The sequence below is a fragment of the Giraffa tippelskirchi genome, chromosome 4, assembly GCF_054371585.1.
Source record: "Giraffa tippelskirchi isolate mGirTip1 chromosome 4, T2T-mGirTip1v1.2.pri, whole genome shotgun sequence".
Classification (NCBI taxonomy): Eukaryota; Metazoa; Chordata; class Mammalia; order Artiodactyla; family Giraffidae; genus Giraffa; species Giraffa tippelskirchi.
Genome location: NC_137278.1, coordinates 72864206 through 72890939, shown reverse-complemented (window position 1 = coordinate 72890939; position 26734 = coordinate 72864206). Strand labels below are relative to the sequence as shown.

General features: G+C 55.5%; 1 protein-coding gene across 3 annotated transcripts in view; it reads left to right on the top strand.

Annotated features, from left to right (window-relative positions):
* The window catches only part of TTC7A (tetratricopeptide repeat domain 7A), a 119647-nt gene that overhangs the window by 71273 nt on the left and 21640 nt on the right, over positions 1-26734 (top strand). For all 3 annotated transcript variants that reach the window (XM_081595946.1, XM_081595948.1, XM_081595947.1), the window contains 6 exons: positions 2714-2831; positions 4479-4536; positions 5676-5748; positions 8429-8589; positions 22632-22748; positions 26128-26225. In XM_081595946.1, the coding sequence (XP_081452072.1) occupies positions 2714-2831; positions 4479-4536; positions 5676-5748; positions 8429-8589; positions 22632-22748; positions 26128-26225 (625 nt within the window). The remainder of the gene's footprint in view (positions 1-2713; positions 2832-4478; positions 4537-5675; positions 5749-8428; positions 8590-22631; positions 22749-26127; positions 26226-26734) is intronic.

The following is a 26734-nucleotide window of genomic DNA, read 5'->3' as shown; positions in this document are numbered from 1 at the left end:
GTCACTTTTTGAAACTAAAGGCTGGTGAGCCCTGTTAATCCAGAATATGATATACATGAATTGCAGAGTAACTTTTCCCTGTATGCCAGTAATTGCTGAGCTTCATTCCTGGCACCCTCTCTGCGTGGGTTGCAGGAGATAGAAGTTGGCATTTGCCTAGGAGAAGGACATGGCCATGAGAAGAGTGTATATACATGGACTGCAGGTTTCTGAGTTCTATTTATAATTCATATGCAGGAGACCTGGGTTCGATCCCTGGGTCGGGAAGATCCCCTGGAGACGGGAAAGGCTACCCACTCCAGTATTCTGGCCTGGTGAATTCCACGGACTGTATAGTCTGTGGGATCTCAAAGAGCTGGACACGATTAAGCGACTTTCACTTTCATTTGGTGATTTATAAAAAAGCTCATTCCCATTTGAATGAGGCACAGTGATGCGTGAAGACAGTGTGAGAGACAAACCACACCAGCATTGGGCATATTTAAGAGGAGGCAAGATGCTGTTTGCTCACTTACCCTTCCCTTGGTGCTTCCTGTCCCCTCTGCCAGGAGGCCTCCTGGGACAACCCCAGCCAAGCAGTTTCCCCCTCTTGGATCTTCCATGGCCCCAGGCCAGCACCACACAATGGAGCCTTAATTAAGAGCCACCCTGTCCCATGGGGTCCTCCCTAGTTAGAGATTCCATGTGTGCTTCATCCAAACATCCTGTGCCTGTGACATTGGGCCTCCCCAGCCAAGCCCAGCATAGAGCCTAGTGCTGCAGAAGCCCCTGAGGAGATTTGTAGGGAGGAGCAGTTAAAAGTTGGGAAGGGGTTGGTCCTAGCTCCTCATTTTGCAGAAGAGGACCTTTGGGGCACAGAAAGGAGAGGAGGTGACTTGCTTGAGGTCCCATATCTATCAGGGGCCAAGCCTATGTCGGGGGGCTTGAGTGAGTGATAGTTGCTCAGTCACCTGACTCTCTGCGACCCCACGGACTATAGCCCACCAGGTTCCTCTGTCCATGGGATTCTCCAGGCAAGAAGACTGGAGTGGGTTGCCATTCCCTTCTCCAGGGATGTTGGGAGGCTTGCCGGGTGCTCAGCCTGGCTCTGACTTCAGGCCTCACAATTCTCCTGCATCCTGCTGGGCCACGTGCTCCAGGAGACAGATCTCTGCATCCACTGCCCTTAGTCCTCCTGGCAACCAAGACTGGGCAGCAGACAGCCGTGAGGTTTCCTAAGCTGCCCACCTCCCCTGAACCCCAAGACCTCAGGCCTGACGGTGTTATAGGCCCAGCTCTCAGCTTCCATGTGCTTCCAGTGACCAGTCTGCCGACCTGGAGGCAGTCCACTGCCTAGCTCAGTGGCTTGAGCTCGACCACATGGGGGCTGGAGAGCTGCCCTTGTCAGCGTTTGTCAGGGCTCGTGGCCAAGCTACTGGGAGCCAGCCCTCACCCCCACCCCCCACCCCCATCGCTCTCTGGGCTCTTAGCTCACCCATTCTACCTCTCTTGTACTTCGGGAGTTTTTAACCCCTCTGTTCCGTGGGTTCTCTGCTCCGTCAGCCTTTTCTTGCACATAGCTCCCCACAGCTGTGCCCTCAAGGTGGACTCAGCCCAGCTCGCCTCTCCATGGCTAATGGCCTCTCTCTCAGGCTCCCCTAATACTCCAGGGAAAGAGAGCCTACCAGTGCCGCAGCAGTGGCCTGCAGTCAGATGACAAGATGCACAGAGCTGTCCCTCTCCTGCCGAGTGGGGTGGACTTGGGCAGGGACAGGCTCACTGGCTGGGGTGTCAGAACCCAGCTTAACTTTGTGGGCCCCTCTGGGTGGTGGAGGGGAGCCCCCCACAAGGGACCCTGCCTGACCTCTGGGGGCAGTGGGGCTGTGGGTATGAATCTCCTTGCTGAGGGTGGTACCAATCATTCTTGGTGACACTGCCATACCAGCCACGTGGGCAGATGACATTCCAGGGTTGGGTGATGGGAGGGGGCCTCTGGGAGGCCTGTGAGTGGGCACAACTGAGGCCCCCAGCTGTCCCCTGCCTTGCAGCAGGCCTGCCTGCTGTGTGGGTGCCCCAGAGGGCTTGTGAGGGCCGCCTTGTGTGCCCCTCTGTTCGTGTCACATGTTGTATGTGATGTGTGTACACGTGACCTGCGCCAGTTGGTCCCTTTCCAACTGGAACAGTCCCTCCTGCTCCCAGGACAAAAAACAACCCCAGGCCTTTTTCCCCTGAAAAGTTTTAGAGCCTGGTGTCTGGGTAGCGAGCTCACAGCTGGGGAAGGCGTGGCGGCCCACCTGCTCTGCAGGGCGGGCTATCCCAGGGCCTGGTCCCTGAGCCCTGTCTGTCCTCCCCCAACCCCTGCCTGCCCCTAGCTCCCCTGTCTCTGCTGATGAGCAGGGCGGGGACAGACATGGGGGCCACGTGAGGAAAGGGGCTGCCGCAGGCTGTCCAGGCTCTCAGAGCAGCTGTTGGGAGCTGGGGTCTCTGGAGCAAGGCAGACTTTCCCGGTGAGAGGTAGCATCCCATGACCTGGAACACAGGCCCCTGGATGGGAAAAGGTCCAGGTTGTCACAGGTGGAGGAAACAGCTATCCTTCCATTCAGTGGCTGGGTGGCCTCTGAAAGGTGCCTGGGCCTCTCTGTTCAGGTGTGAGGAATTGCAGTTCCGAGGGTCCCAGGCTGGGTGCCTGTGAATAGCTGCCCTCCCCAGTGACATTTGCCTCTCCTCTTTGCAGCTGGAGGAGGCAGAGCGCTTTGCCCTGATGGTGGTCCACCTTGGGGAAGAAGCCGGGGAGTTCCTCTCCAAGGGCTACCTGGCACTGGGTCTTACCTACAGCCTGCAGGCCACCGACGGTGAGTGTCGGGACCCAGGAACTTCTGCTCAGGGTGACTCAGGCCTCCTAATGGCCTCCCAGGCCTCGTGTCCCATCAGTGTCCACCCCCCAACACACCTCCATTGACTCTTCTAGGATAGGTGTGCACATGTACATAAAAACACACGTGCAGACGCAGACACTCACACACGGATGTGCACGAGTGTGTGCGTGGTCACACACACCCCAGTTCATTTCTGCTTTTGCTGCAACTTCGCCAGCCTCAGATATGCCCTCTTCATGAACCCGATTCTTTCTCCTTTCAAGGCCCAGCCCCAACTGATCTCTGCCTCTGGAATGCCTGTGGCATTTGTGCCACCAGCCCTGAGCCCACAGTGTCTTCGTTCTGGTTCACCTTTACCTGAAGCACCACTGCCATCTTTTGGGGTCTTTTAAGTCCCCCCGATACATGGCATCGGTACACAGCAAGCATTTACTAAATACTTGACCTGAGCTTGGTGCCTAGGTTCCCCTCCTGTCACCTGGAGCCTGCATTCCCTCCCCATCCCCACCAGCTCCACCTGCTTCTGTATCCTTGCAGCCTGAGGGAAAGGGAGCGATAGGTCCCCACCCAGACCAAACCCAGAATAGTCATCAGCCCCCCGCACTCCCCAAATGCCAGCTCCTGGAAGCGGGCTTCAGATGCCCACACAGTGAGGGGTAGGAACAGCTGGTACTTGCCCAAGGAAGGGAGGAGGAAGGGTAAGATCCTGGTGCAGTGCCAGCTCTTTGTTCTTGAGTGACAGTGGCCACTTCGAGGTGTCAGTGAGGCTCTGATAGGGAATCCTGGGGTCCTCACACACTGGTCAAGTGAGGGAGTCATCAGTTCCTTGGTCAGAGTCCAGAGACCCTCCATATGCCTTTAATCCTCTAGAAGCAGGGCTGCTCTATGAGCTTGGAACCCCTGACATCTATCCATGCTTGGTGCTGCCAGCAGCATCCTGACCTACACTGACTGGAGCCTGTGACCGTCATTTTAAAGCTTCTCAGGGGGTTCACTGTGTAGCTGAGGCTTCAAATGCCTATCCTACTACATTTGAAGCCAATTTAATTTACCAGGGAGGTGTCTGGTTTGGGTTAAAGCAAGAAGCCTCGTGGTCAAAGTGCAATAGAGGTTTCTGGTGGGCCCGCGGAAGAGGAGGTCGTGTCCAATGGGTGCAGACACTGTTAGGGATGATAAGATATTCTGGAGATGGATGGTGGTGATGGTTGCAAGACATGGTGAATGTACTTAATGCCACTGAATTGTCCACTTGAAATTTGTTAAAATGGTTAAAAAGAAGAAGCCTCATGAGTAAGGAAGCCTAGGAAGGCACATGCCAGGACAGAGGTGTAACTTTTCTCCAGAAGCTCGGGCCTTTGGAAGGATCAGGGTGGCCCATGTGGCAAGGAAGGCAAAGGGGTAGAAGGATCTGTTGTGCCAAGAACTGTGCATGCCAGGAGGCTGGGGCCAAGGGAACACCTGCACCCCGTCCCCCGGTAACCAGGGCACCAGTCTGGAGCATTTGCTAGACAGGATCTCGGTGGGGCCTCTCCCTGCAGAGCTCCGTGCCTCGGGTGGGGCAGGGCTGGGTTGGCCCCCCTCCAGTAGCCCCTCACGGCTCTGTCTCTATCCTGTCTGCTGCAGCGACTCTGAAATCCAAGCAAGATGAACTGCACCGGAAGGCACTGCAGACGCTGGAGAGGTGAGGATGCCAAAGGGCAGCATTGCATGAGGTGGCTTGTTCTCCTGCTCTCTCAGGGGACCCTCTGGTGTGACAGAGCAGAGGTTTCTGTCTCCATTTTGTTGACTAGTACACTGAGACTCCGAGAGTTCACACAGGAATCAGAGACAGGCCTGTGGGGTTGGGTGGTCGGGTTGAGCATTTCTGTACTGGTGGAGCTGCCCCCAGGCTCAGCTCTCCTGCTTCCAAGTTCAGGGGACAGGAGATAAAGCAGGAAAGCACCTCGCACGGTAATCTACAAGTTGCAGGGGCTCAAAAAGGGGATTTGCCTCCTCCCAGCCCCTCCCCACCCTGAGAGCCAAGAGACTCCCTCCCCCAGCCCTCAGAGAGCTTTCCTGGGAGCCCAGAGTCTGGGAGGGAGCTTTAGGTTTGGGGAGGGTAGGAGAGAGGCAGAGAAAGCCTTCCCCCAGGCCCCTTTGGTGAGTTCCTCTCCACCACAGCCCGACCCTACCAGAGTATTCCTCTCCTCCTTCCTCTGGCCATTGTAGGGCTCTTCCCTCTGAGCACAGATGGCAGGGGCTGGGTTGGGGCCTGCCCCAGACTCCTTGTGTCAGCTTCCTAGGAACATCCAACTCCCCTCTGGGGCAGGTTGTTCTTAAACCCAGGGAGGAAGGAGAGTCCCATTCTGGCCAACTCCCTCTGAGCTCCAGGATCAGGGGACAGTTCTTTCCTTCCCCCACTGGCTCTTCATACTCCCAAGGCTTCTGGCCCAGAGAAGCCATCCAGCCCCTCCATCTTCTGGAGGTCTTCACTGTCCCACATGGAGAGGGCAGGGTGCAGGCTCTGTACAGGCCCCAGCCAGGCCAACAGCTGCCCAGAGGAGAGGGGCTTCCCTCACCCCCTAGACCCGCTCTCCTAGGTATCCCCCACCTCAGCCAGAGCCAACCCTCTTGGCACGCACTGCGCCGGCCTAGGCTGCCCCTGGGTTTTCCACCCCAGCCGTCATCTCCCACGGGGCGCCCTTCAGGGTGGGGCTGGGCAGAATCTCCAGCATTTGGCCCTGCTAAAAGCGCCCAGCACAGGGCTGGCGTACTGGAGACTCTCATCACGCTGGTTGTCGACCCTTGATGGCTGATTCACTGCTCCCCTTCCTGATACAGAGCCCAGCAGCTGGCACCTGGCGACCCCCAGGTCATCCTCTATGTCTCCCTGCAGCTGGCCCTCGTCCGCCAGGTGAGTTCTCAGAGTTCCTAACACCCAGGTCTCTGGTGGTGCTGATCTCCTCCTGGCCCCACTGCTTTTACCAGCTGTGCATCTCTTTGCAAGTGACTTGACCTCTCTGAGCCTCAATTCCTTGTCTGTTAGGTGAGTGCCTTCATACTTCACCTCAGAGGGCCCAGGCAAGGATTAAGTCAGTTACTGTGGTAAAGCCCCTGACCTCGGGTGGGCACACAGGAGGGGCTTGTTCTCTGCCCTCACTCCCCCTGCAACACGTCCGTCTCCTGAGAAGTTGACAGGAGACCTTAGTAAACATTTGTGTCCTCCCCTTCCACTGAGCTTTCCCCAGGGGCCTAGGGGAGCAGAGAGAATGTCATGTGGAGCTGCTTCTGTGCGACACAGAACTTCCCCTGACAGTGTGGACACCACCGCCAGGCTCATCCTCTGAGGGCTGATGGGGCCTCCTATCTGCTGACCACCTTGATCCCCAAGGCTCTCCAGGCCAACCTGCCTTCCTTCTCTGAGCTGAGCTGTTGGTGCCGAAAGGTCTGTTCAGGGACTGAGTGAGGTCAGGCAGTCACCCACCCAGCTGGCTGCCTGTCAAAAAAAAGTGAAGGTTCCCATCCCCTCAGGCCCCTCAGAGTCTCTGCTCTCACATGGGCCCCTCAGGCTGGTGCTCTGTGTGAAGCAGGGCCTCTTGGTGGCCTTGATCTGGTGAGTGTGGACACTGGGCCACTCAGGGCCTGCAGACAAGCCAGCAGGACCGGGGCTGGGCTCTAGCCTGGCAGAGAGGAGTCAGCAGATCCCTCTGGGTGGTGGCTGCTCGTGGTCAGGTGATGGGCAGCCTGGCTGACAAGATGCTGCCGTGCTTCCACGGGCGCGGGCCAGCCCTGCAGCTGACGAGGAGGGTGCCGTTGGCCCCATCTGACACCTGAGGCGCTGCGGCTCTGCTGAGCTCAGGAGCTGGGAGCTAGCCGCGCCTGCACAGTTCAGCTTAAGAGCCCACTCTGACCTAGTTAAGCAGCCCCGTGTGGCTCTTAAGTATCCTGTTCCCCTGTCCCATTTGGAAGCGGGCACTTGGAGCCTTGTCCACCAGCCTGGTGGTTGGTTTTACGGGTTGGTGTCAACTTCCAGCCCCTGGTCTTCTCTTCAGGGAGCTGTCTTTCCAGCCCTCCCATGCCACTTGCCCCTGCTTCCCAACTCCCAGGTCCTAGAGCAGGCACTCGGTACCTCTCCACCACTGTCTCCAGAAACATCAGTCCGCTCTGGTGCTCCCCGGAGCATGGACACAAAGATATCCGAGACCAGGTTATTTTTAGCCCTCAGTTGGAGAACCAGTACTTTCCTTGCCAGTCCAGTTCCTCATAAACCTTCCGTGATGCATTTTTTAGTATCTTTAATTATTCAGTCACCTCTGATGAATGGTGTGTGTCCTCCGGGAGAGATGGCTGGGCCAGGCCAGTGGAGCCTGGTACCCCGGGTCCTTGGGGCCCCCAGATCTTGGTAACCTCAGGGGGTTGAGGATCTCTGAATGGACTCTAAGCTAGTCCTGCCTGCCTGGGTCTCTGAGGCCCTCTGCGCCATCCTGCCCAAAGCATGTCTGTCTGCTCAAACAGTGAGGGCTGCAGGTTTGGACACCCAGCCCAGGATCATGCTGCTGGAGCAGCCTTGGGGTGGGAGGCATGGGCAAGCTGAGCCAGCGGTCACACTGACCTTAGCTTCCTCCTTTACTTTCCATGACCTTTCCAGAGAAGGAAGTCCCCGTGGGAGGACTCTGGGCCTGGCAGTAGTGCAGAGACCGGGTGGAGACCAGGCAGGGGTCAGGCATGCCAGGGACCAGAGCCCCCAGCTGACCTACTGTAGACCCCTCCAGGAGCATTGGAGATGTAGGTCTGAGGTTTGGTCAAGAGCAAGACTTGTGGAAAAAGACTCTGAGGTTCCTGGGAGGGTGAGGCCCTGGTGTGGATAGTGTCTCAAATGGCTGATAACAACTAAGCCTGCGCGCCTGAGCGAACATGTCTCTCTGGACTGGAAGGAAGGCTCTTAACCTGCTCATTAGCTGCCTGGGCTTTGGGGGCTTGAAGAGGGAAATTCACATTTTCAAACGTGTTCCATGCCCAACAGGACATTTTTCCTACGTTGTCTCGCCCTCTCAGCCAGTGTCGTAGGTAGGACTGTTATCCTCATTTTGCAGCGTAAGAACTGCGGCTCAGAGAAGCCAAGTGCCCTGCCCGGTGCCAGCTGGAAAATGGCAGAGTTGGAATTCACATCCCATCTGACCCCAGGCCTAAGCTCTTGCCACTGTGAGCCCCTGAGTAGGAGGCAACATGTATCTGTCAGCCCCAGTCACTGTGAGGTCAGGTTCAGAGGAGAGATCTGTAGCCAGTGGTCTGGGTGGCCTCTCACAGTCCCTATCTTCCAGTTTGGTTGGGGCTTCCCGACCAGTCCTTCATGGTCCATTGTGGACCTGCCCCTCTTTTCTCTTTTCTGTGGGGACAGCACTGACTTAAAACAGCAGACCCGTCTTGCCATGGTGTTCGAGGGTGTGTTTTCTCATCAGAGCCCCTGCCTGCCTCACAGTGCCTGGGGTCTTACTTGAGTCTGCTGCACCTCGTGGGCTGGCACCTGGCCCCCGAGTCCAGGGAGCAATGTGGGCCTTGGGGAAGGCCGCTAAGCTGGCAGTTTTCTCCGGCAGATCTCCAGCGCCATGAAGCAGCTGCACGAGGCCCTGAAAGTGTGCAAGGATGACGCCAATGCCCTCCATCTGCTGGCGCTCCTCTTCTCTGCCCAGAAACACTACCAACACGCCCTGGACATTATCAACATGGCCATCACGGAGTACCCTGAGAACTTTAAGTGAGTTCCCCATGGACGCTGCTGGGCTGGGAGGCTGGTCGTGCATACACGGAGAGTCAAGGCGGGCCGAGGACTTGTGGGCTCGGAGCCTGGCTCTGGCGTTTTGTTTGGTGCCAGGAGGCACCGTGTGTGGAGGGGGAAGTTCTCGGTGGTAACTGCAGGCTCCACGGGGGGCTGTGTGGACCACCAAGGAGACTGTGCTCTAAGATAACATGCCTGAGCTGCTTCCATCCCGCCCTGCACTCTACATTTGAGCATCATGGGGACACTAACTTGTGTGACTTAACCATAACTCTGGCATAGCCAGCCAAGGATGGTTTCTAACAGTGGCTGGGCTGATAGAGGCCATGTGAGCTGACCCCTACCTCCAAGAAGGCCACAGGCAGTTGAGGTGAAGAGCGTTATATCCCCACAGAGTGGTCCTGGCCTCTGCCTCTGTTCTCGGCTCCTCCGCAGCTCCTGCTTGCCACATCGCCCAGATGCCTGTCTCTGGGGAGCAGGGTTCATGCTGCACGTGGCCCCAGTGGTGGTGGGTGGGGCAGGAACTAGATCCTCTTGCCCCTACCTATGCACAGGGGACCTACTGCCATCCAACCAGAACCCTGGGGAACAAGAGCCTCACTGGCTGGCTGAGGCAGGAGGGTGCGTTGCCCCGTGGGAGGAAATGAGGGGAAGGTCATCTTTTGGTTTCTGCCCTCCTTCCCTGGGACAGGTGACATAGGTGCTAATAAACCCTGTTTCTCTGAATCCCATGATCCCAGAATGAGGGGCCCTGAGCAACCCCACTCCCACTGTGCTCTGCCTCTGGGTTTGAAAGAGAACCCTTTAGAACCGGCCGAAGGCTGTTATCTTCAGACAGCAGAAAGGAGCATGGTCCTGGTGCCCTGAGAGGTGACTCACGCTGGCGGTGAAAACAGTTTCACAAAGAATTAGGGAAATTGGTGGGTGCCACAGCCGAGATCAGTAATCAAGGGGAATTGCAGGCGGCCCAGCCCAGGGGGAGTCCCTCCACGTGGAGAGCCCAAGTGCTTTTCTCTGTTTACCTATAGTCCAGCAGGGGCAGGACTGACCCTTAGCACCAGGGGCTCAGGCTTTCCTGTGCCTTGGGCCTCCTTCAGAAGATGCCACGGTGGCTTTGCCCATGAACTTTGCTGGGCGTGACTTCCTCCTCACCAAGTCTTATGAACACAAAGGACCGACTATGTGGAGCTGGCCTTGCACCATCTCAGCTCACACCTGACCAGGGGCAGCTGGGACCCACCTGGGCCAGGACAGCGGGGTCAGGAGTCATGATGCTGTGGGCGGGGTGGGGGTGTTAGTCTGGACTAGGATCACCGGAGCCCAGGTAGATAGATCCCAGCTGCCCCTGGTCAGGTGTGAGCTGAGATGGTGCAAGGCCAGCTCCACATAGCCTGTCCTTTGTGTTCACAAGACAGCCCTGGCTCTTGGCCTCCCTCCTATATTTGAGAGATTATTAAAATTTAAATTAGTTCATTTTAAAAGGCAAGTCGCCTAGGGCATACACCACATAGATAGAACCATGTGTGTGGACAAGGTGTAGTTACCTAATCCCAAATACAGTACAGCAAGACCTACTGTTTAGAAGTTTATTTTTTACTTTTATAAAAATACAGGAAGGACAAAGGTCTTCCTCTTTTAGTACCAGTTAACCTGGCTTTTTCCCAAGCTCAAGACTATCTGGCAGGGTCAGACCCATGGTCTGCTGCCAGCCGTGTGTGGGCATATATGTGTGTACCAGCATGCCTCTGTGTGTTTTATTGTTAGGCTTCGGCGGAAGGGTTAGAACAGTAAAAGGGTTAGAATCCTCATCCAGCCCCTGGCTCAGAGTGTGTCACAGGAGAAACCAGAGGCTGGGCCAGGCGTCAGACATTGTCCTTTATCCGAGTGAAATCTTCCATGTGTTAATAGATGGAGACTGAGCAGATGGGCGCAGAGCTGTCCTGTGGAAGCCACAGAGGGGGCTGCACATACTGCTCCCTTGGGCCCCCTGATCAGTGCAGGAGCTTCCCATGCCAGTGTCACCCATCTGGCTGCACGGGTCTCTTCCTAACTCCTGGTCTGAATGCTCTCTGCTACCAGAATCCCCTCCCTGGCCTGATGTGGGGAGCCCAGCGCCACTTTTTGAAGTTGGCTTGAAACTTACCGTGTGTGAGGCAGAAGCCCACCTCGCCTGTCTTGTTCCACGCCCTGGGAGGTGTCTCCTGCCGCTGCCCATCCTCTTCCTCCTCGCCGAACCGCCCCCCCCCCCCGCCCATCCTGCTCCTGGTTCTTGGACTGAGTGCGAAACCGTCCCTTTCTAGTCCCCCAAGTGTATTTTCCACCACCCCCTTCTTCTTTCCTCTCACCTCATTCAGGTGAGGATTCTTTCACCGGGAAATGCTTCAGTCACTCAAAGTGTCTTGAGAGGTGGTGGGGGCCTTGCTGTGAGGTTGGTGACTTCGCCCAGAGCCCCATGGGTGGCCTTCTGGGCCCCCAAGAATACCTGGACCTGAACTGTGACATTTGTGCCTGTGTGCCTGCATTGGGAGAATAGAACCCGAAAAAGTGGGAGTCCCAGGTGGAGATTGTGCTGGTGGTCAGTGTGTAGGGTGACTGCCGCTCGGTGTCAGCCAGGTCCCCACTTCTGCAGGCAGGAGCCTTCAGCATGGGGCAGCCTCTGCCATGGGAGCAGAGCCCCTCTATCCAAACACCGCAGGGCCACTGCAGGGGACTCAGGGGCTGGAAGCACGAGGAGACACCTCTGACGTCCCAGCCCGAGGAAGGAAAATGTTTTAACTCCCATTCCCAGAGCACAGTTGGGGTTCTTGTGTTCCTTGTCACCACAGAGAAGCCTGCTGTGGAGTGTTTGGGGCCCAGAGCGTCCTATCCCCCATGGTGCTTCCATCTGTGAACCTGCCCGTCCAGGGAGAGAGAAGGTTCTTATCTCTGAGCCACCGTGTGCCCCTCACATTCATGACCATGGGGAGCTCCCCTTTGAACTGGGCCAGCCCTAAAAGGCTACAAAACTAACTGAATAAAATACAAGGGGCTTCTGGCTTCCAGAACTGTGAGACAGTATATTTCTGTTGTCTTAAGCCAAAAAAAAAAAGGAGGGGGGGTGACGAGGGAGGGAGTTTTGGGTATGAGGGTGGAATATCCACCTACCACACAGCACCGTGGAGTGGCCTGGGGTGTGACTGTGGGTCCTTGCAAATAATTCAGTGCTTTTCCCCACAGATGAGACCCATGGACTAGCAGGAAATGTCATTGCGCCCATTACGGTCAGGGATCACTGCAGAATGTCACTGCCCTTCAGTTGAAACTGTAGCCTGCTCTTCCAGCTGCTTCCTGCATTGGGAACAAGCTGTGTGTGGCTCCAGCTGCTGCCACAGCAGTTAATTAAACCCCTAATCCAATAAATATCAGTGCAGCCAAACAGAAAAATCTGCCCTAGATGATTGGGTAGATGCCCTGACCTCAGCATTGTTAATAAGGTCTGTCCTGTGGGCACTCAAAGGCACCTGGTCTAGGCCTGTTTGCCACCCAGCGCCTTGCCAGTTCCAGTGGCTGAGACCTTGCTCTTCCTTTGTGCAGAGTGAAGGAGAGGCTTGCAGGCCTGTGTCGGGTGGAGGAGGCCTGGCACAGGGGGATGCTGGGGAGTGGCATAGACCCTTTCCTCCTGCCTTGTCCCCACGTGGAAGCTGCAGTGGGTCCCTGGCTATCACTTAGCTATGCTCCCTCCAGCAGCTTGCTCCTCCTCCCCATCGCCCCTCCTCCTCAGCTGCTGAAAGACTGACATCTGTCTTGCTTCCCTCTGCTTCCAGGGTCTATTGTGAGATTCAGACAAGATCTCACAGTCAGTTTACAGCCAGGTTCAAGGGCAGCCGTGGGGGAAGGGGAAATGGTCCACAGCATAAGGCTGTGACACGGGGCTCAAGGTGGGCAGCACATGTGGTGGGCCAGGGGAGGGCGTCCTGCACATGAGGGCAGTGGAAGCTGAGAAGAAGTGTTCTGGCTCCCTAGTGGCCACCAGGAGGTCACCATTCCCAGGACTCAAGACTCCTGGAGAAAATCCCAGCCTTTGTGGAGCTGACTTCAAATTCAGGGATTAGAAAACATAGCAAAGGGGATCTTTATTTCCGTGCTGTGGGGTGACCTTTAGTTAATGGAGCTTGAGTTTAAAAAGGCAGAAACGTGATGAAGCAGCGGCTGACGGCCCTGCAGGGACAGTGTGAACCTGGCATGACGAGAACCAGACACCCGAGCAGCTTCCTGAAATGCTGAGGGCTTTCCACTAAGCCCTGGACACATGTGCTGGCCAGGCTGCCTCTGGCCAGTTTGCAGGGGGCCTCAAGGGGGCAGCAGGCTCCCTATTTTGGACGTGGGTTCCAAGCCAGACCGGGCCTTGGAATTCGAGAGGTCCCCACAGCAAGCTCAGCAATGTCTTGTTTCCTTCTCCCTTCCTGGGCTTGGGAGGCTCAGCTAGGAGAGTCAAGGGAACAGGCCACTGATAAGCTTGTTCCAGAAGCCATGGGCTCCACAGGGTGCTGGTTTTAGGTAACAGATTCCTTGTGCTTTAGTCAGGCTGCTTGTAGGGAAGGTCGCTATAGTAACCAAACAACATTCCTGGGCTAATGATGGGAGCTTTCCAGTAACCAGCCTGTCAGTCATTGCTCCCACCCCAGGCCTGGCAGCCTGCCAGACCGGTTTTGAAAGCCCAGGTTATTGGGCTGGCAGGAGAGGGGCAAACTGGGTTTGCCCTTCCCCTCCCCTCTTACCATCCCTCTTGAGAGTTTCTGCTCAGCTCAGGTCCTGCGGGCCTTGGAAGGTCCTGGGGGAAGGGTTGTCTGGAGCCCTAGGGAGCTTTCCCCAGAGCAGGAGCTATATGTCTCTCTCAACAAGCCAGAGCTCAGCTTGCCACTTGTAAACAAATGGAACCAGTCACAGCATCTCCCCCAGGAAACCTGGGCTGTTTTGGAAAATGTTTGAGCTGATAACTAGGCGTTAGCTGGGGCCAGACCATGGCTGAATCCCTTTAAGGCCAACGTAGGCCTCAAGGGCACCCTTCTGATTTCTACCTGGCCCGCCTCACCTTTGTTACAGGTTGCACGTGATAAACTTCTTGTTGTGTATTCCACAAAGCGGAAGGGATCAGAGTCCTGGGGCTTCCGTTAATGTCTTTGACTTAAACCCACTGTGTTTATTGGGTGATTCTTATTAGGGACTTGGAGTGGATCAAAAGGATGCCTAAAATACCAGCACGCCAGTGAGGGGCTGGAATCAAAGGTATGAGCACACACATAGTTTATCACTTCACCAGGTTCATTAAACATTCTTGGCTGCCGCCGGCCCCAGTGAGGATAGCAGCCTTGGGGTGAACTTGCAAGGCCATGTGGTAGAGGGAAGTGTTAAGCCAGGCGTAATCGCTGGCAGCGGCTCGCTCTTCCCCAAAGGTCAGTTCCTCTTCAGCTCAGCCAGTCTGACATTCAGCATTTCCCTGCGCTGGTCGCTCTGGGGAGCCTCCTAGGACCTCCCTGCATGTGACACTGCAGTCACCGAGTCTTCCGTCTCCCTGCAGCCCTCTGCTCACGCTCCAACTAGAATGACCTGTTATTTTGTTTGGGGGAAGAAGAAAGGAAGGAAAACAGATTTTTCCAGAAGGAATTCTTTGTTTTAAAGTGGTTTTTAGCTCTTTGCTTCCTGAGCCTCAACTGCTGTCAACATTTGCTGGTGGCAGGTGCTGTGGCTGGGCCCTTGGTTTTCGAGTGGCAGTGGCTCAGCCTCTGCAGGTGGGAGAGGACCCAGGAGGCACATCGATACCCATGAAGTAGGGCTGCCCTCTGCAGTGGGTGGTCTTCAGGTCCCCAGATCATCTCACTGGGCAGCAATTATAGACCGAGGTGTTTGCTTCTTGGTTTCTTATATTGGGCTGGGAGCCAACTTTTGTTCCAATTAAGGATCCTTCTGGAAGCTCTTCCACCCCAAAGTGGTTATGGAATGGCTTCTGTGTGGTTTGTGTTCATCTCTTTCATGATCGAGAATGTGTCTTTGGGGAGTCACCTGAAGGTAACTGGAACTGGTCCTCCGGAGCTGAGGGAAGCCAGGCCTGAAGGCCCACCTGGTCAGCCATCAGTCAGCTCAGGTTAGGCCTCAGGTGCCATGGGTGTAGGCAGCTGTTCAGCAGGTGGGGCAGAACTTTTGAAACAGAGGTGCTAACTCCTAGAGGTCAAAGCTTGCAGGCTGTTGATTTTAAAAGATTTGAAAGCTTCAAAGTCAGATCATATTGAATGAACTCATTAAGAGGTGGACTGGCTGTCTCCAGCCTTTTTGGCACCAGGGACTAGTTTCATGGAAGACGCTTTTTATTCAGATTGTGGTGGAGTGGGGGGATGGTTTCAGGATGATGTGAGCACATTACATTTATTGTGCACTTTATTATTATATTAGCTTCCCCTCAGAGCATCAGTTATTAGATCTTGGAGGTTGGGGACCCCTGAGGAAGAGGATCAGTGTGAACCATAAAAGATTGGGGACATGAGTCAATGTAATCCTCCAGAACCAAGGAAAAATGACTGGTTTTTAGGGCCTAGAAAAGTTGCCATAAGTGTCCCTCTCCCTTTCAGGGAGGTCTCCTGTTAGAGCTTTAAAATAATGTCCTGAAGAGCAAGTGTGTGAGCTGAATCAGTTAATTGCTCTGGTGGAGTCTCTCCCAGAGGCAGGGCATTTAGAGGACTCTGTGTCCTTCAGCACTGCCCTGGCCAGGGTGAGAGCCAGATGATTGCAGCCCCTATGGAGGTAAGGGAGTGGCTGGCTCCAACACTCTGGCTGCTCCTCCCCTTCTCCCTGCCCTGATCCAGGGCTAGGAGTGGGGCCTTGGAGCCCCACCTCCAGGCCTTCAATCCTGTCCCTACTGGCCCAGCCCCAAGGGGTGCCCTCCTTCCCCCGCCTTGCTTCCAAATTCTGCCCACCCTCAGGGACTCCCCTTGGGCTCCACTTTGCCTTGCAGCTCCTGCACTCAGAGCTCACCCACTCATTGAGTCTCTGATTCTCTTCTGTCTCCTTTCCTAATTGCCTTGGATGTGTTGCTTGAGCTTCCCTGAGCATGTGGAAGCACCTTTGGGGACAGAGGGCAGATGATGGCCGGTCTTCTGTCTCCTCTTCCTCCCTGTAGGGAACCAACAGCTGGGCATCCAGCACACCAGTAGACCACCTGATGGGCAGACTGCACCAGTTGTTTTGTTTGTTCTTTTGGAAGGATGGAAGAGAGGAAGGGAGGGAGGCAGGGAACACATGGGGATGTTGGCTTCTTACAGCCCTCAGCGTGCTCTCACATCCCCTTACCCTGTTTTGTCATTGTCTTGGTTTGATTTGTTTAGTTTTCGGTCTTACCCTCCTACACTAAGGGTAAACAAACTAACTGGAGAGTTAGCTGGTCTCTCCAGGTCAGATAGCTGATGAGTGGTAAAGCAGGGACTAGAACCCCAGCCAGCTGATTAGCTGAACAACCCTGCTATGCTTGAACCCCAAGCACTTCAATAATAATAGCAGCACACCCAGTGCTTGGCTGTATGCCAGGCATTGCTCTGAGCACTTTCCATGCACTCACTCAGTTTCCTCACAACCTGGGAGGTGTAGAAACTTGTTAACTCCTATTTTCCAGATGAAGAAACAGAGGCAGAGAGGGCATAAGTAAGCAGTTGTACGTAACAGGGGCTGGGTAAGTAGTGAGGAAGGGCACACGTGGACGACCCCTTTAGGAAGGGCGAGGCCTGGTCTATGCCTTGTTTCCTCCTAATAGCCCCAAGGGTGTAGCAATACTGTTGTCCCATTTTACAGATATGAAACTGAAGCTCTGAGAGGCTGAAATGACTGGCGGGGGGTCACAGGGCTAGAGGAAGGGCAGCTGGGATTTGAACTTGGGTCATCAGACTCAGGCCCCGTTTTCTGGAAAGAGACCCACTTCCCAACGAAGCCCAACAGGCTCTGGCCTCCTGGCTGAGGAGTTAAGACTTTCCAGAGGCGTGGCCGTGGTGACTCAGAGAATAGTCTGCTTTTTCCACTCAATTATGTGTTTTCTATAAAAATAGAACTCTTCATTAAAACAACGCAGCGCAGCCATCAGCTGGAATTACTAATTACTGTCCTTTAAAGAGATAATACCCCCTTTCGTGCCTTTGCCATACCTGCCACCATCCTCCCTCCATCACAGAGGACTCCCATGAGGGCCAGGAGCCAGAGGCCAGGGCCAGGGAGACACACGTGGGCAGCGGGACCCGGAAGAAGGGAGAGTTTCCACAGGGTGCTCTGCAACTTGGCTTCCTTGGTTCTTGGTCCTGGGGACCCTACATCCTTCTACGCCTCAGTGAGTCCTTGTGACTCAACTTTCTTCTGTTTTCCAACGATGATTTGTTGAGTGACGTTAGGTGAGGCACTGGGCATATAAAGATGAGAAAGATATGATCCCTGCTGGAGCACGGAGCCTGGTAGGAAAGACCAGTAATGATGGAGGGGTCTCAGGATGATGGCTGACCTTTCTTGAGGAGTAGCCACGCAGCAGGGCCAGCTGCCTTTACGGCTTCTGTTGCCTGTAGTCCTCCCAGCAGCCCTCCATGATGGCGCTGTTACCGTCCCTGCTTTACCAACAGCGGGTCAAGCTCAGGCCAAGGCACCTGCTCGGAAGCAGCAGGGCCTGGCAGTGGACCCACGTCGTCTGAGGCCAGAGGCCACGCTTCAGCCCAACGTCCTCCTGTTTGCTGGGCAGTGAGTCAGGGGCCAGAGGCGGCTCCCTCAGGTACACAGCAGTTACCATGTCCAAGTCTTTATTATTGCACATGATGAGTACATTTTACAGGGAACTTCTTTCAAGGACCATGAAAGTAAAAATGTGGACCGGTTGTGCTTGCCGCCCACATAGCCCATGTCCTTCCCCGCAGCCAGCTCAGTTCTGCCAGCATCCACTCTGCCACTGAGGGTGGGGTACTGGGGTGAGCAGCAGGGAGGGAACACAGAGGAAGATGACTGGAGACCCTGGGTAAGGGGGAATGGGCAGGATGAACTCTGACCCCAGGACAGTGCTTGTTGGCTTAGCCAGAGCCACTGTCACAAAGTATCCCCCATTTACAAAATAATGTTTTGTTTTTAAGAAAAGTTTTTGGAAAGGCTCATGCTCACCCAGTTCTGAGGAGGACCACCCTAAGATAATTCCTCTTCATAGCAGTGGAAAGAAATGATTTGTCTTGGCCTCAGGTGGGAAAAGCTCCAAGTCTTAATCCTCTTGACAAATAATTAGAAGGCTGATCCTGGCCCAGGAGTGCAGGCCAGGCCGAGGGCCTGGGAAGAGAGGCGGGTGCTAGGCCCACTCATGCTTTCCCCTGGGAACCGCCATCATCAGCCCCTGGCCAGAGCGACCAGAAAGACTTACAAAGGCAGTGACCTTTGGTGACACCCAGAGATGCTGACCTCACTGGTCTCTGTCTTCCCCCACTGGAGGAGGGCTGGTCCAGATGCAAACAGACAGACTGACTATGCAGGGCTGAGACTGGTCATGGTTCAACAGGGACTGGCTCTGTTTAGGTCCAATGAGTACCTGTCTTTGACCCCAGGTGCTGACCTGTGCAGGTGACTCGGAAGGGGGCCGGCAGGGACTGCCATGACTCTGGTGGTCGTCAGGAAGGATATAAGTGCTTAGAGGGTGGGCCACAGCTACACCGGTCTCCTGGCTAGGAACAGGGCACTCATGCCTCAGCCTTTGGACTGTGCAGAGTACCAGCACCTGGAACTCTCCTCCTGCAGCCCAGCAGCTTCACCCTTGTGGTGGGGACAAAGGGCACAGCGGCATCTACACTGCCCCTTGCTCCTTCGCCTTCCCCGGAGAACACACTCACTTTCACATCTATGCCTTGGCGGAGTGGCGAAGGCCTTAAAAGACCTCACTGTTCATTCTACATCTTAAAAAACAGGAAAGGGCTTGCAGGAGGCGGGGGTCACAGCCGAGGTAGTTTCACTCTGCCTGGATTGGCTGTGGCTCTGTCTATCCCCTCTCATCCGTTTCCTTTCTTATGCCCATCTTTCATCCCACCTGCTTTGTTGAACAAGCTGTGAAGGTCTGGGGCTTTCTGAGAGCCTTCGAAGGCACCTGGCCTGAACGCTGATTTTCAGGGCCTTTCAGACCTGCAAGTATAAAAGGAATCCCTTCCCAGAGCCTTGGGCAGGCCCGTGCTTGAGGACTTAGTGCAGCTGTGGGTTTCTCAGCTGCTGCTTCTGGGTCATCACAGTTCATCCTGCAGGAGTCCCTGGGGCAGACAGGACAAGAGACTTCACTCCTATGTCACAGGTTTGGAACCTGTGACACGCCAGCTGGGTGGCAGTGCAAAGCTGTGACTTTGGCTCGGGTTTCTCACTCCTGGGCCAGTGTCTGTGCACTGAGTGATATCACAGGGTAGGGTCAGGACAGCAGTGGGGCCATTCCCCCGGAACGGCTCATGTCAGGGCACTGGAGGGCTGCTGGATTCCAGTATCCCAGACTTCCTGCCTCAGAGACTCTCCTCTGTTGTACTTTTGGCTCTGCCTGGGGGACCCTTCTCTGGGATGAATACCCCCTGTCCCATGGAGCCAGATGCGTTCATGTCATGTCCCGAGCTCCCCATTCCTCCCCAGGCCCTGGGACATTTTGCTTCTGGACAGCTTAAAATGGAATCGGCTGGCACTCTGCCTGTTAGCTGCATGAGTCCAGCCCTCGCTGCAGTTCAGAGGTATCTGCGAGCAGATTCCCCACCTGCCTCCTAGCTGGGAGCCAGCAGCGGGAAGCGGTGCCTTCAGAAGTTGGCTCCGATTTACCATGGACCGTGAGACCCAGAATGTGGCTGGAGGGTTGTAACAACACACATCCTCATAGTATTAAGCTAAATGGACACTGTGTGCTCAGCTCTGTGCCAGGCCCAGGGAAGCGAGCAGGATGCTGACATGGAGGGAGACAGGGTCTTGCCCTGCAGGCATTCGTCACCCAGGTGGGGATGATGCACAGCAAGACCCAGGAGAAGATAGACGGTAGTTTTACCATCTGTACGTAGGGATGGCTGTCGAATGTTCTCTAGAGTATCTGAATTTGTAAATGCTTGATATGAATGTTTCTTCATCGTTAAAAGCATAATCCTATGTGGAAAAAAAGAACACATGTACACACACACACACACACACATGTATAAATGAGAGAGCGTGATTTAAGTGCTAACTGAAAGTTGTCCTAAGCAGAGAAGGGCAGGAGTGATCACACTTCTTGGAGGAGGACTAGAACTTTGGATTAAAATAGTGGGTTTTTGGGGTTTTTTTTTAAGTCTCAGAATCGTTTCTTCAGATGACATGTTAGACTCATTCAGTGTGTAAAACAGGTATGCCAGGGACTGGGCTGGTTGAAGGGAGTGGGGAGCCGGGGCTTGTTCCCTCTCTTCCCAGCCTCCACTGCCAACAGCCTCCCCACGGCTCCACCCAGGAAGCATAGAGTCCTGATGAGGTTGTGGCCCCACCATCCATAATGGCACCATAGGGCCCTGCCAGCCTCCTTGTACCATTTTTTGAAGAACTGGGCCACCCCTCTTGGCAGATGGGGGAGAGAGAGAGCCCTGTGCTCCAGCAGGACCAGTAGTTGGTTGTGCTAGAAGACTGGCGAGGAAGTGGGGTGGCTTGCTGATCCCTGTTACCGGGTGGAGAGCGTTCGGCGGTCCCCATTGTGTGTGGATGCCCATGTCCCCACGACGTAGTAAAAACCCCTGAGGATGAGGCCCCCATGGGGACACACAGAAGGTAAGAGGGTGACACCTGATTAGGAGCTGGCCACATGTCAGGGGAAGGGGGAGCCCTAGCAGGGGCGACGACGTGAAACAAAGCCTGGATGAGTTGGGGAGCCTGTCCTGTGGTCCAGGGTACCACTAATACCCTGTGAGCACCACACAGGTGCCCAGGGTCACGGGGAGCAGTGGCAGGGATGGAAGGTGGCACACAGAGGTGTTCTGATTGATGTCACAGTCGGTGCAGGGCTTCTTGTCAAGGAAGATGGTCCAGGTGGTGCTGTACTGTGAGACCAGGGAAATCTCGGGAGCTGACCTGGGCCTCCAGGGATCTGGGACTGAAGGATCCAGCCAGAGGAGGGCTGTCAGAGCACTTGCCCCAGCCCAGAAAGGATGTGGTTGGGTTGAGAAATTCCACTCTGGGTTGCTCATGCTAATGGAATGTCAGCAGCCGTGAGGAGAAGAGCCTGTGTTGGTAGAAGTCACTGTAACACCAGCTCAGCTTTCGGCCACTTCTGTTCTAGGCACATGGTGTGGTTGGATCCACCACGGACCCCTGCCAGCTCTCAGGGACGCAGCCAGTGAGCAGGAGGGGGACGGGCCCTGGTGGAGAGGGGCATGCTGCAGAGAAGGCTGGTCTGGGGAGATCTGGGGGCAGGGGAGTGGTGTAGGGCTGGTCTGCCCAAGGGACTGTCCAGGGAAGCAGCTCCCAGTCACCCTGCCTAGGGGACTCTGCTGTTCTGGGTGTCCCTGCCCTCTGGAGAGCTTTCACTTGCAACCAACACCTGTTCTAGCCACAGCCCACCACAGTTCTCCTCCTTCCCCCAACTCTCAGCCACATCCCACCCCACATTCCTTGTCATCAAACACCAGTCCCAGCAAGACCCCCTTCATCCGTGCTTTTCCTTGTTCTGAGTCCGATCCAAAACACCAGCCCTGGATTCTGTGAGCAGTTTGTCATTTTTAGCACTAATTGTCACCTGGAAGGCCGAAATTGTGTCTTTGTGTTCCTAAAGCAGAGGCTCCTAATAGTTGTGGAGTGTTGGACCTTTCAAGAATCTGGAAAAAGAGACTGGGGATGGCAGGACCAGTGTCCCCAACAGCTCCCACCAGGGTACTGAGACCACGGATTTGCCCAGGAGCAGTGTCGTGAATGAAGGGGCCTCACCGCTCACCACCTGAGGAGAACCAGGAGTCACAGCCTTGTTTGGGCCTCAGTGGCTCAGCCAAGTTCTCCACAGGCTGCCAGGCAGCTGGTGTGCGTCAGTGTGGCTGGTAGTACCCGTGGTGAAAAGACTGCAGTATTTCCATACATGTTGGTAAATAGCCACTGCCTTGGCCCTCATCAGGACCCTGGACTCCCCAACAACTAAAGGGCGGGCACTTGGCACCACCCTGGTCATGCTGAGCCAGTGTTCTGATGGTCTCTACCGTGTCTTGTGCAGAGCGGGGCAGCTCTCCACCCCTGCTGTGGACCTGCTCCTTCCCTCTCTTCCCAGCCTCTCTCAGGGCCACACCTCCACTGTTCCACTGTTCTTACCCTAGAGGACTTCAGGTTTGGGGGTGTTGAAAGAGATTCTGTTGTTCCTAAACGGTGACTGAATAAGACTTGATGTCACTTTCATCCTATTGAATATATGAGGAGAACTGGCAATTTTAGGCTATTTAGTAAAGATAAAGAAAAAACCTGATCATCCTCGGGTGTCCAGGGTCAGGATACAGTTTGCATTCAAGCACCTGTCGCATGCTGGTGAGGAGGGAGAGCAGAACCCTGCCCTTTTGTTGCCTTTTCACCCGTTCCTTGCTTAGCCTCATTCCTTGAGTCAGTTTCCCTCTGGGTCTGTCTCTGATATAAGGCCTGGAGAGCGTGTAAGTAAAAAGATAGCCATGTGTTCGGTGAGGAGGATGCTGCAGAGCTGAGGGTGTGGGGAGAGACTGCTACCACAGCAGACAGTGCTTGAGAGGTGGGCAGGATGGTACACGATCGGGATAAGCAAGAGCCACAGGGATGCTGACGAATGCAGAGGAGTGCTCTGTGCTTTGGCAGAGAGGATGGGGAAACTAGGCAGAGAGAGAGCACGTGACCCAGGGATACGGCTCAGGCCGCCGTGCTGTGGGCACTCTGCCTCCTGAGTGCTGGGGAGGTGGGCTGATGGGGGCTGCTTTGGTGGGGCAGAGTCCCTTGGGGTGCCACCCTGGGAGGAAAGCCAGGGGAAGGGGGCCCCTCAGGTGTTCTCACTGCTGTTCTCCCTCCCACAGCCTGATGTTCACCAAGGTGAAGCTGGAGCAGGTCCTGAAAGGCCCAGAGGAAGCCCTGGTGACCTGTAGACAGATGCTGCGGCTGTGGCAGACCCTGTACAGCTTCTCCCAGCTGGGGTGAGTGGCGGGTCCCTTGAGACAGAGTTGGGAGGTGGTGGTTGCCAGGGCAACAGTCCACAGCTGAGTGGCCACGGTGCCTGGTGGTTGAGAGGGTGGTGAGGATGTTTGAATGAGGGCATGGGACTTACTGCTCCTGGGGCCTTTTACCGCCTGCTCTAATTTTAATCTTTTGACAATCCTCTGTGAAGGACAGAAAAAGGCTCTTTAGGAAACTAAAGTTTGGTGGGGGGGGTGAGAAGGAAGAGAAATCATTATTAAGCACCTCCCCCATCAGCTGGTTTTATCTTATCCACTGTCATAGTTTATCCCCACCCCAGGGGTTCTTAACCTGAGACCCAGAGACCTTATATAACGTATCAGAGCCACTCCTATGAGTGGTAGTGGTTGGGCTTAAACCTGAGTCTCCTGAACCCCAGCCTGTAAAGCTTGTTACTTCTTTCATGGTTCCATCTGGAAGCTGGGAGAGGAGGAGGAGGAAGCTGAGTTCCTGAAGGGCTCCCACTCACCTACCATCTCCACACATCCCCATTTCCTGCTCCAGTCCCCAGCTCTGAGATTCTCCTTGACCAGAGCAGGGCACTCTTGTCCAGGCTGAATCTGCAGAATGTCTTTACTGAAACCTGCCAAGACACCTGGGCTCAGCTTGTGCAGCCCAAAGCAGAAATGGGCTTCGTTTCTGCTCCACTCCCCTTGTCTGGCTGTGTCATCTCCCCACCGCCTCAGGGGACCCCACTCTGGTGGGCACTTGTCTTTTCACTGGGACTCTGGGAGCCTAGCAACCTCTTACAATCCCCAAAGCAATGTCTCTAAAGTTGGAATTTCAGAGGAGGCCACAGGATAATCTGATCGAATAAAATCCTTGGGCAGGGTAGGGTCAGCCCTCTCTTTGCAGGCTTTGGGCCTGAGAGATTCCAGGGAGGATCAGGGCAGTGGGTGGAAGCTGCCAGCAGGCAGCTCTGGAGTGAGGGACTTTTCAGAAAGGAACTGGGGAACCACCTGGCAGCTGGGTGCTGTGGAGTGAGGGCCAGACTCTGGTGTATGGGGGGCCCGCCTTTGGATGCCCCTCACCCTGCCACTCACCAGCTGTGACAGGCAGGCAGGTGCATGGCCTAGCTCCACTTGCAGAGAAGAACTGCCCCAGAGCTGGCAGAGCACGCCTCTCAGCCGGATGGCTGGCTACCTGCTCATCTAGGCGGTCATGGCAGAGTCCCTCTGAGCTGCAGCCTTGTCTCCACGTGTAGGGCCTAGCCTGTGGCTCCCCTTCAGGAGCAGCAGAGCCATAGAGCTGTCAGGGGGGCCTCAATGGAGGGGGGTGGTCAGGTTTGCCTTGGGATCTTTTCAAGCCACCACCTTTACCCTTACCTCTGGGGGACCCCCCACCCACCCACCCACTCAGGGTAGAGCAGGGCTCAGCCTGGCCAGCTAGTTGGAGGTAAACTGTTGGGAGCAGAGAGTCAAATCCAATCCCCTCCTGGCTTTCCCAAGGATAAGGGAGTGTTCTTTCTGAACCTGAAGCCACAGAGCAAAAACTTGTCACATCTGGGCTGGGGCAGTCCAGAATCAAGGCCAGAATCCACAGCCTGAAGGCCTGGGCCTCCCCTCCCTGCCAGCCCCGCCTCCCACTGTGCGCCTTGGCCATCTTCCTCTGCTCTGCCTGGACAGGCCCACACGGCCCCTTGGGGAGCCCCCCATGCCTGGCCTCTGGCGCCCCAGTGCAACACTCTCCATCCGGGTCTTTGTTACATGCTTAGCGTGGACTGTCTCCTCTTGTCCGGCTGTCAGGTTCTTCAGGGTAGGGGCCTAGGACTGAGCTGAGCCGTTTCTGGAGCCCCTAGAAGAGCCCCCTTGGGAGCAGCAGCTGTGTCTGTGCATTTACTCTAGGCCGGCATGGGAGGGGCCCCAGTCCACATACTCATTTCGTCCTCACAACAGCCTTGTGATGTTGACATTCTCAGGCTCATTAACTCCACACAATAACATGATCATTTCAAGAAAAGAGAGAAGTAAGATCTAGAAAGGTTAAGTAGCTTTGCCAAGGGTCACACAGCTAAGGAGGGGCAGCCCCCAGCTTTCCCCCAGTGTCTCTGGCTCTTGCACACTCACGTGCCTCCCGAGAATGAGAGGTGGGCATGCAGGGTGGGAGCCAGCCCCTTCCCACTGTGTTTTTGTGGATGGTTTCCTCTGGTGCCCACAAAGATGGCACCCAGAGGCCCGAGCTCAGTGTGAACCGGCGTTAAGATGGAAGGATGCCCCGGTCGTCTTTGTGGGTCCACTCTGAAGGGAGGAGGCCTCTGGGCCCGCTTCCTCCTCTCCTGCCCTTTCCGCCTCAGTCCTCAGTCCTGACTCCACAGTCAGCAGGTTAAGGCCACAGCACCCTTGGCAGGGTGCTGTCAGGGGCTGTGTGCGCCCGAAAATGGGCATAACCTTTCCAAACTGGCAGCTCCCCGACCCCCCACTCTTTAGAAAAGAGGAGCCTCCCTAGCCGTGTGGGAGCTGCAGGGACCTGGGGAATTGGGGAGGGTGTGATAAGATGGCCACACTGTTTATCTGCCACCGAAGGGCCCCCTCCGGCTCCTCCAGGACCACTCTGGCAGTCCAGGGTAAGGGACCCCGAGGCAGGGAGTGGCTTCTGGGCCTTCCGTGCCTGGAGGGCGGGCTGAGGGGCGGGCTGGTCCGCAAAAACCCAGGCTTTCCATGGAAGCCAGTTCACAGCACCTGCTCTGTACCTGGCTCTCCGAGAGGACACAAAAGGTAGAAGAGGGATTAGAACAGTGTGTGTGCGTGTGTATGTGTGCGCGCACGCGCATGTGGGATTAGATGGACGGGAGGGTTTCTTGTCCTCAGCGTGTGTGTGCATGCACGCATGCGCGCACCAGGATCCACAGTAACAGAGAGCAGGGAGGGCAGATGAGCCGAAGCCTCTAGAAGGAGGCGGGGACCTTGGACTGGGTTCTAAAGGGGGTGGGGGGTTGGGTGGATCTCAAGAACAGCAGGAACATCCTTGGTGGCAACAGCATGAGTAAGCATGTAGCTCTGGAAACAAAATGTGGTCACGGTTGGGACTAGTGAGGAGGCTGATGGCCTTGCAGGCGCACAACCTGTGGACGAGGAAGGGAGCAGGCAGGAGGCGATCAGGAGTAAGGAGGGAGCAGGCAGGAGACGATCAGGAGAAATATCATGCCAGTTCAGCTCTGGGATGAACCAGATTCTAGAATCCTGAGCCTGTTGCTCTGGTTGTCTCCATCCTTCCCAGTGATATTTAGCTCCATTCTTGGGTCTGAACTCTTAGCCCCAGAGCCTACCTGGCATAAGGCTCCCCTCCTTCTCCCTACCAGCCCTCCGCCTCACTGGGGCCTGGCCCTCCCTTGCCTTCCAGGGGCCTGGAAAAGGATGGCAGCCTCGGCGAGGGCCTCACGCTGAAGAAACAGAGTGGCATGCACTTGACTCTGCCCGATGCCCATGACGCAGACTCTGGTAAGAATATGCCCTGTGGGCAGCTGTTCACATGAGCCCACGGCTCCCTGTCCCAGCCTGAGCATCTGCCCAGCCTGGTGGAATCCATCCTGCCTCTAGCTGGCTGCTGCCCAAGGCCCTGGGCTAAGGAACTGCCCCCAGGCCTCTTTAGGGCCCAAGGTGGTGGGATAGCTGCTGGCCCTGGGGCAGGAAGTAGGCAGATGGCGTAAGCAAGAGAGGGACCCCATCCTCTGTGTGGGAGTGGGGAAGACTGGGGTGGAGAGATGGCTGTGGAGCACAGAGACCGTCTCCCCTTAGGCTGAAGCTCAAGGCCAAGGGGACTTCCCTAGTGGTCAATAGGCTAAGCTCCACGCTCCCGATGCAGGGGGCCTGGGTTCAGTCCCTGGTCAGGGAACTAGATCCCACATGCCGCAACTAAGAGTTCCCACAACAAAGATCCTGCAGAGCCAAATAAATAAACTTTTTTTAAAAAACTCAAGGCCAAGGTCTGCCATGATAATGTCCTCAAC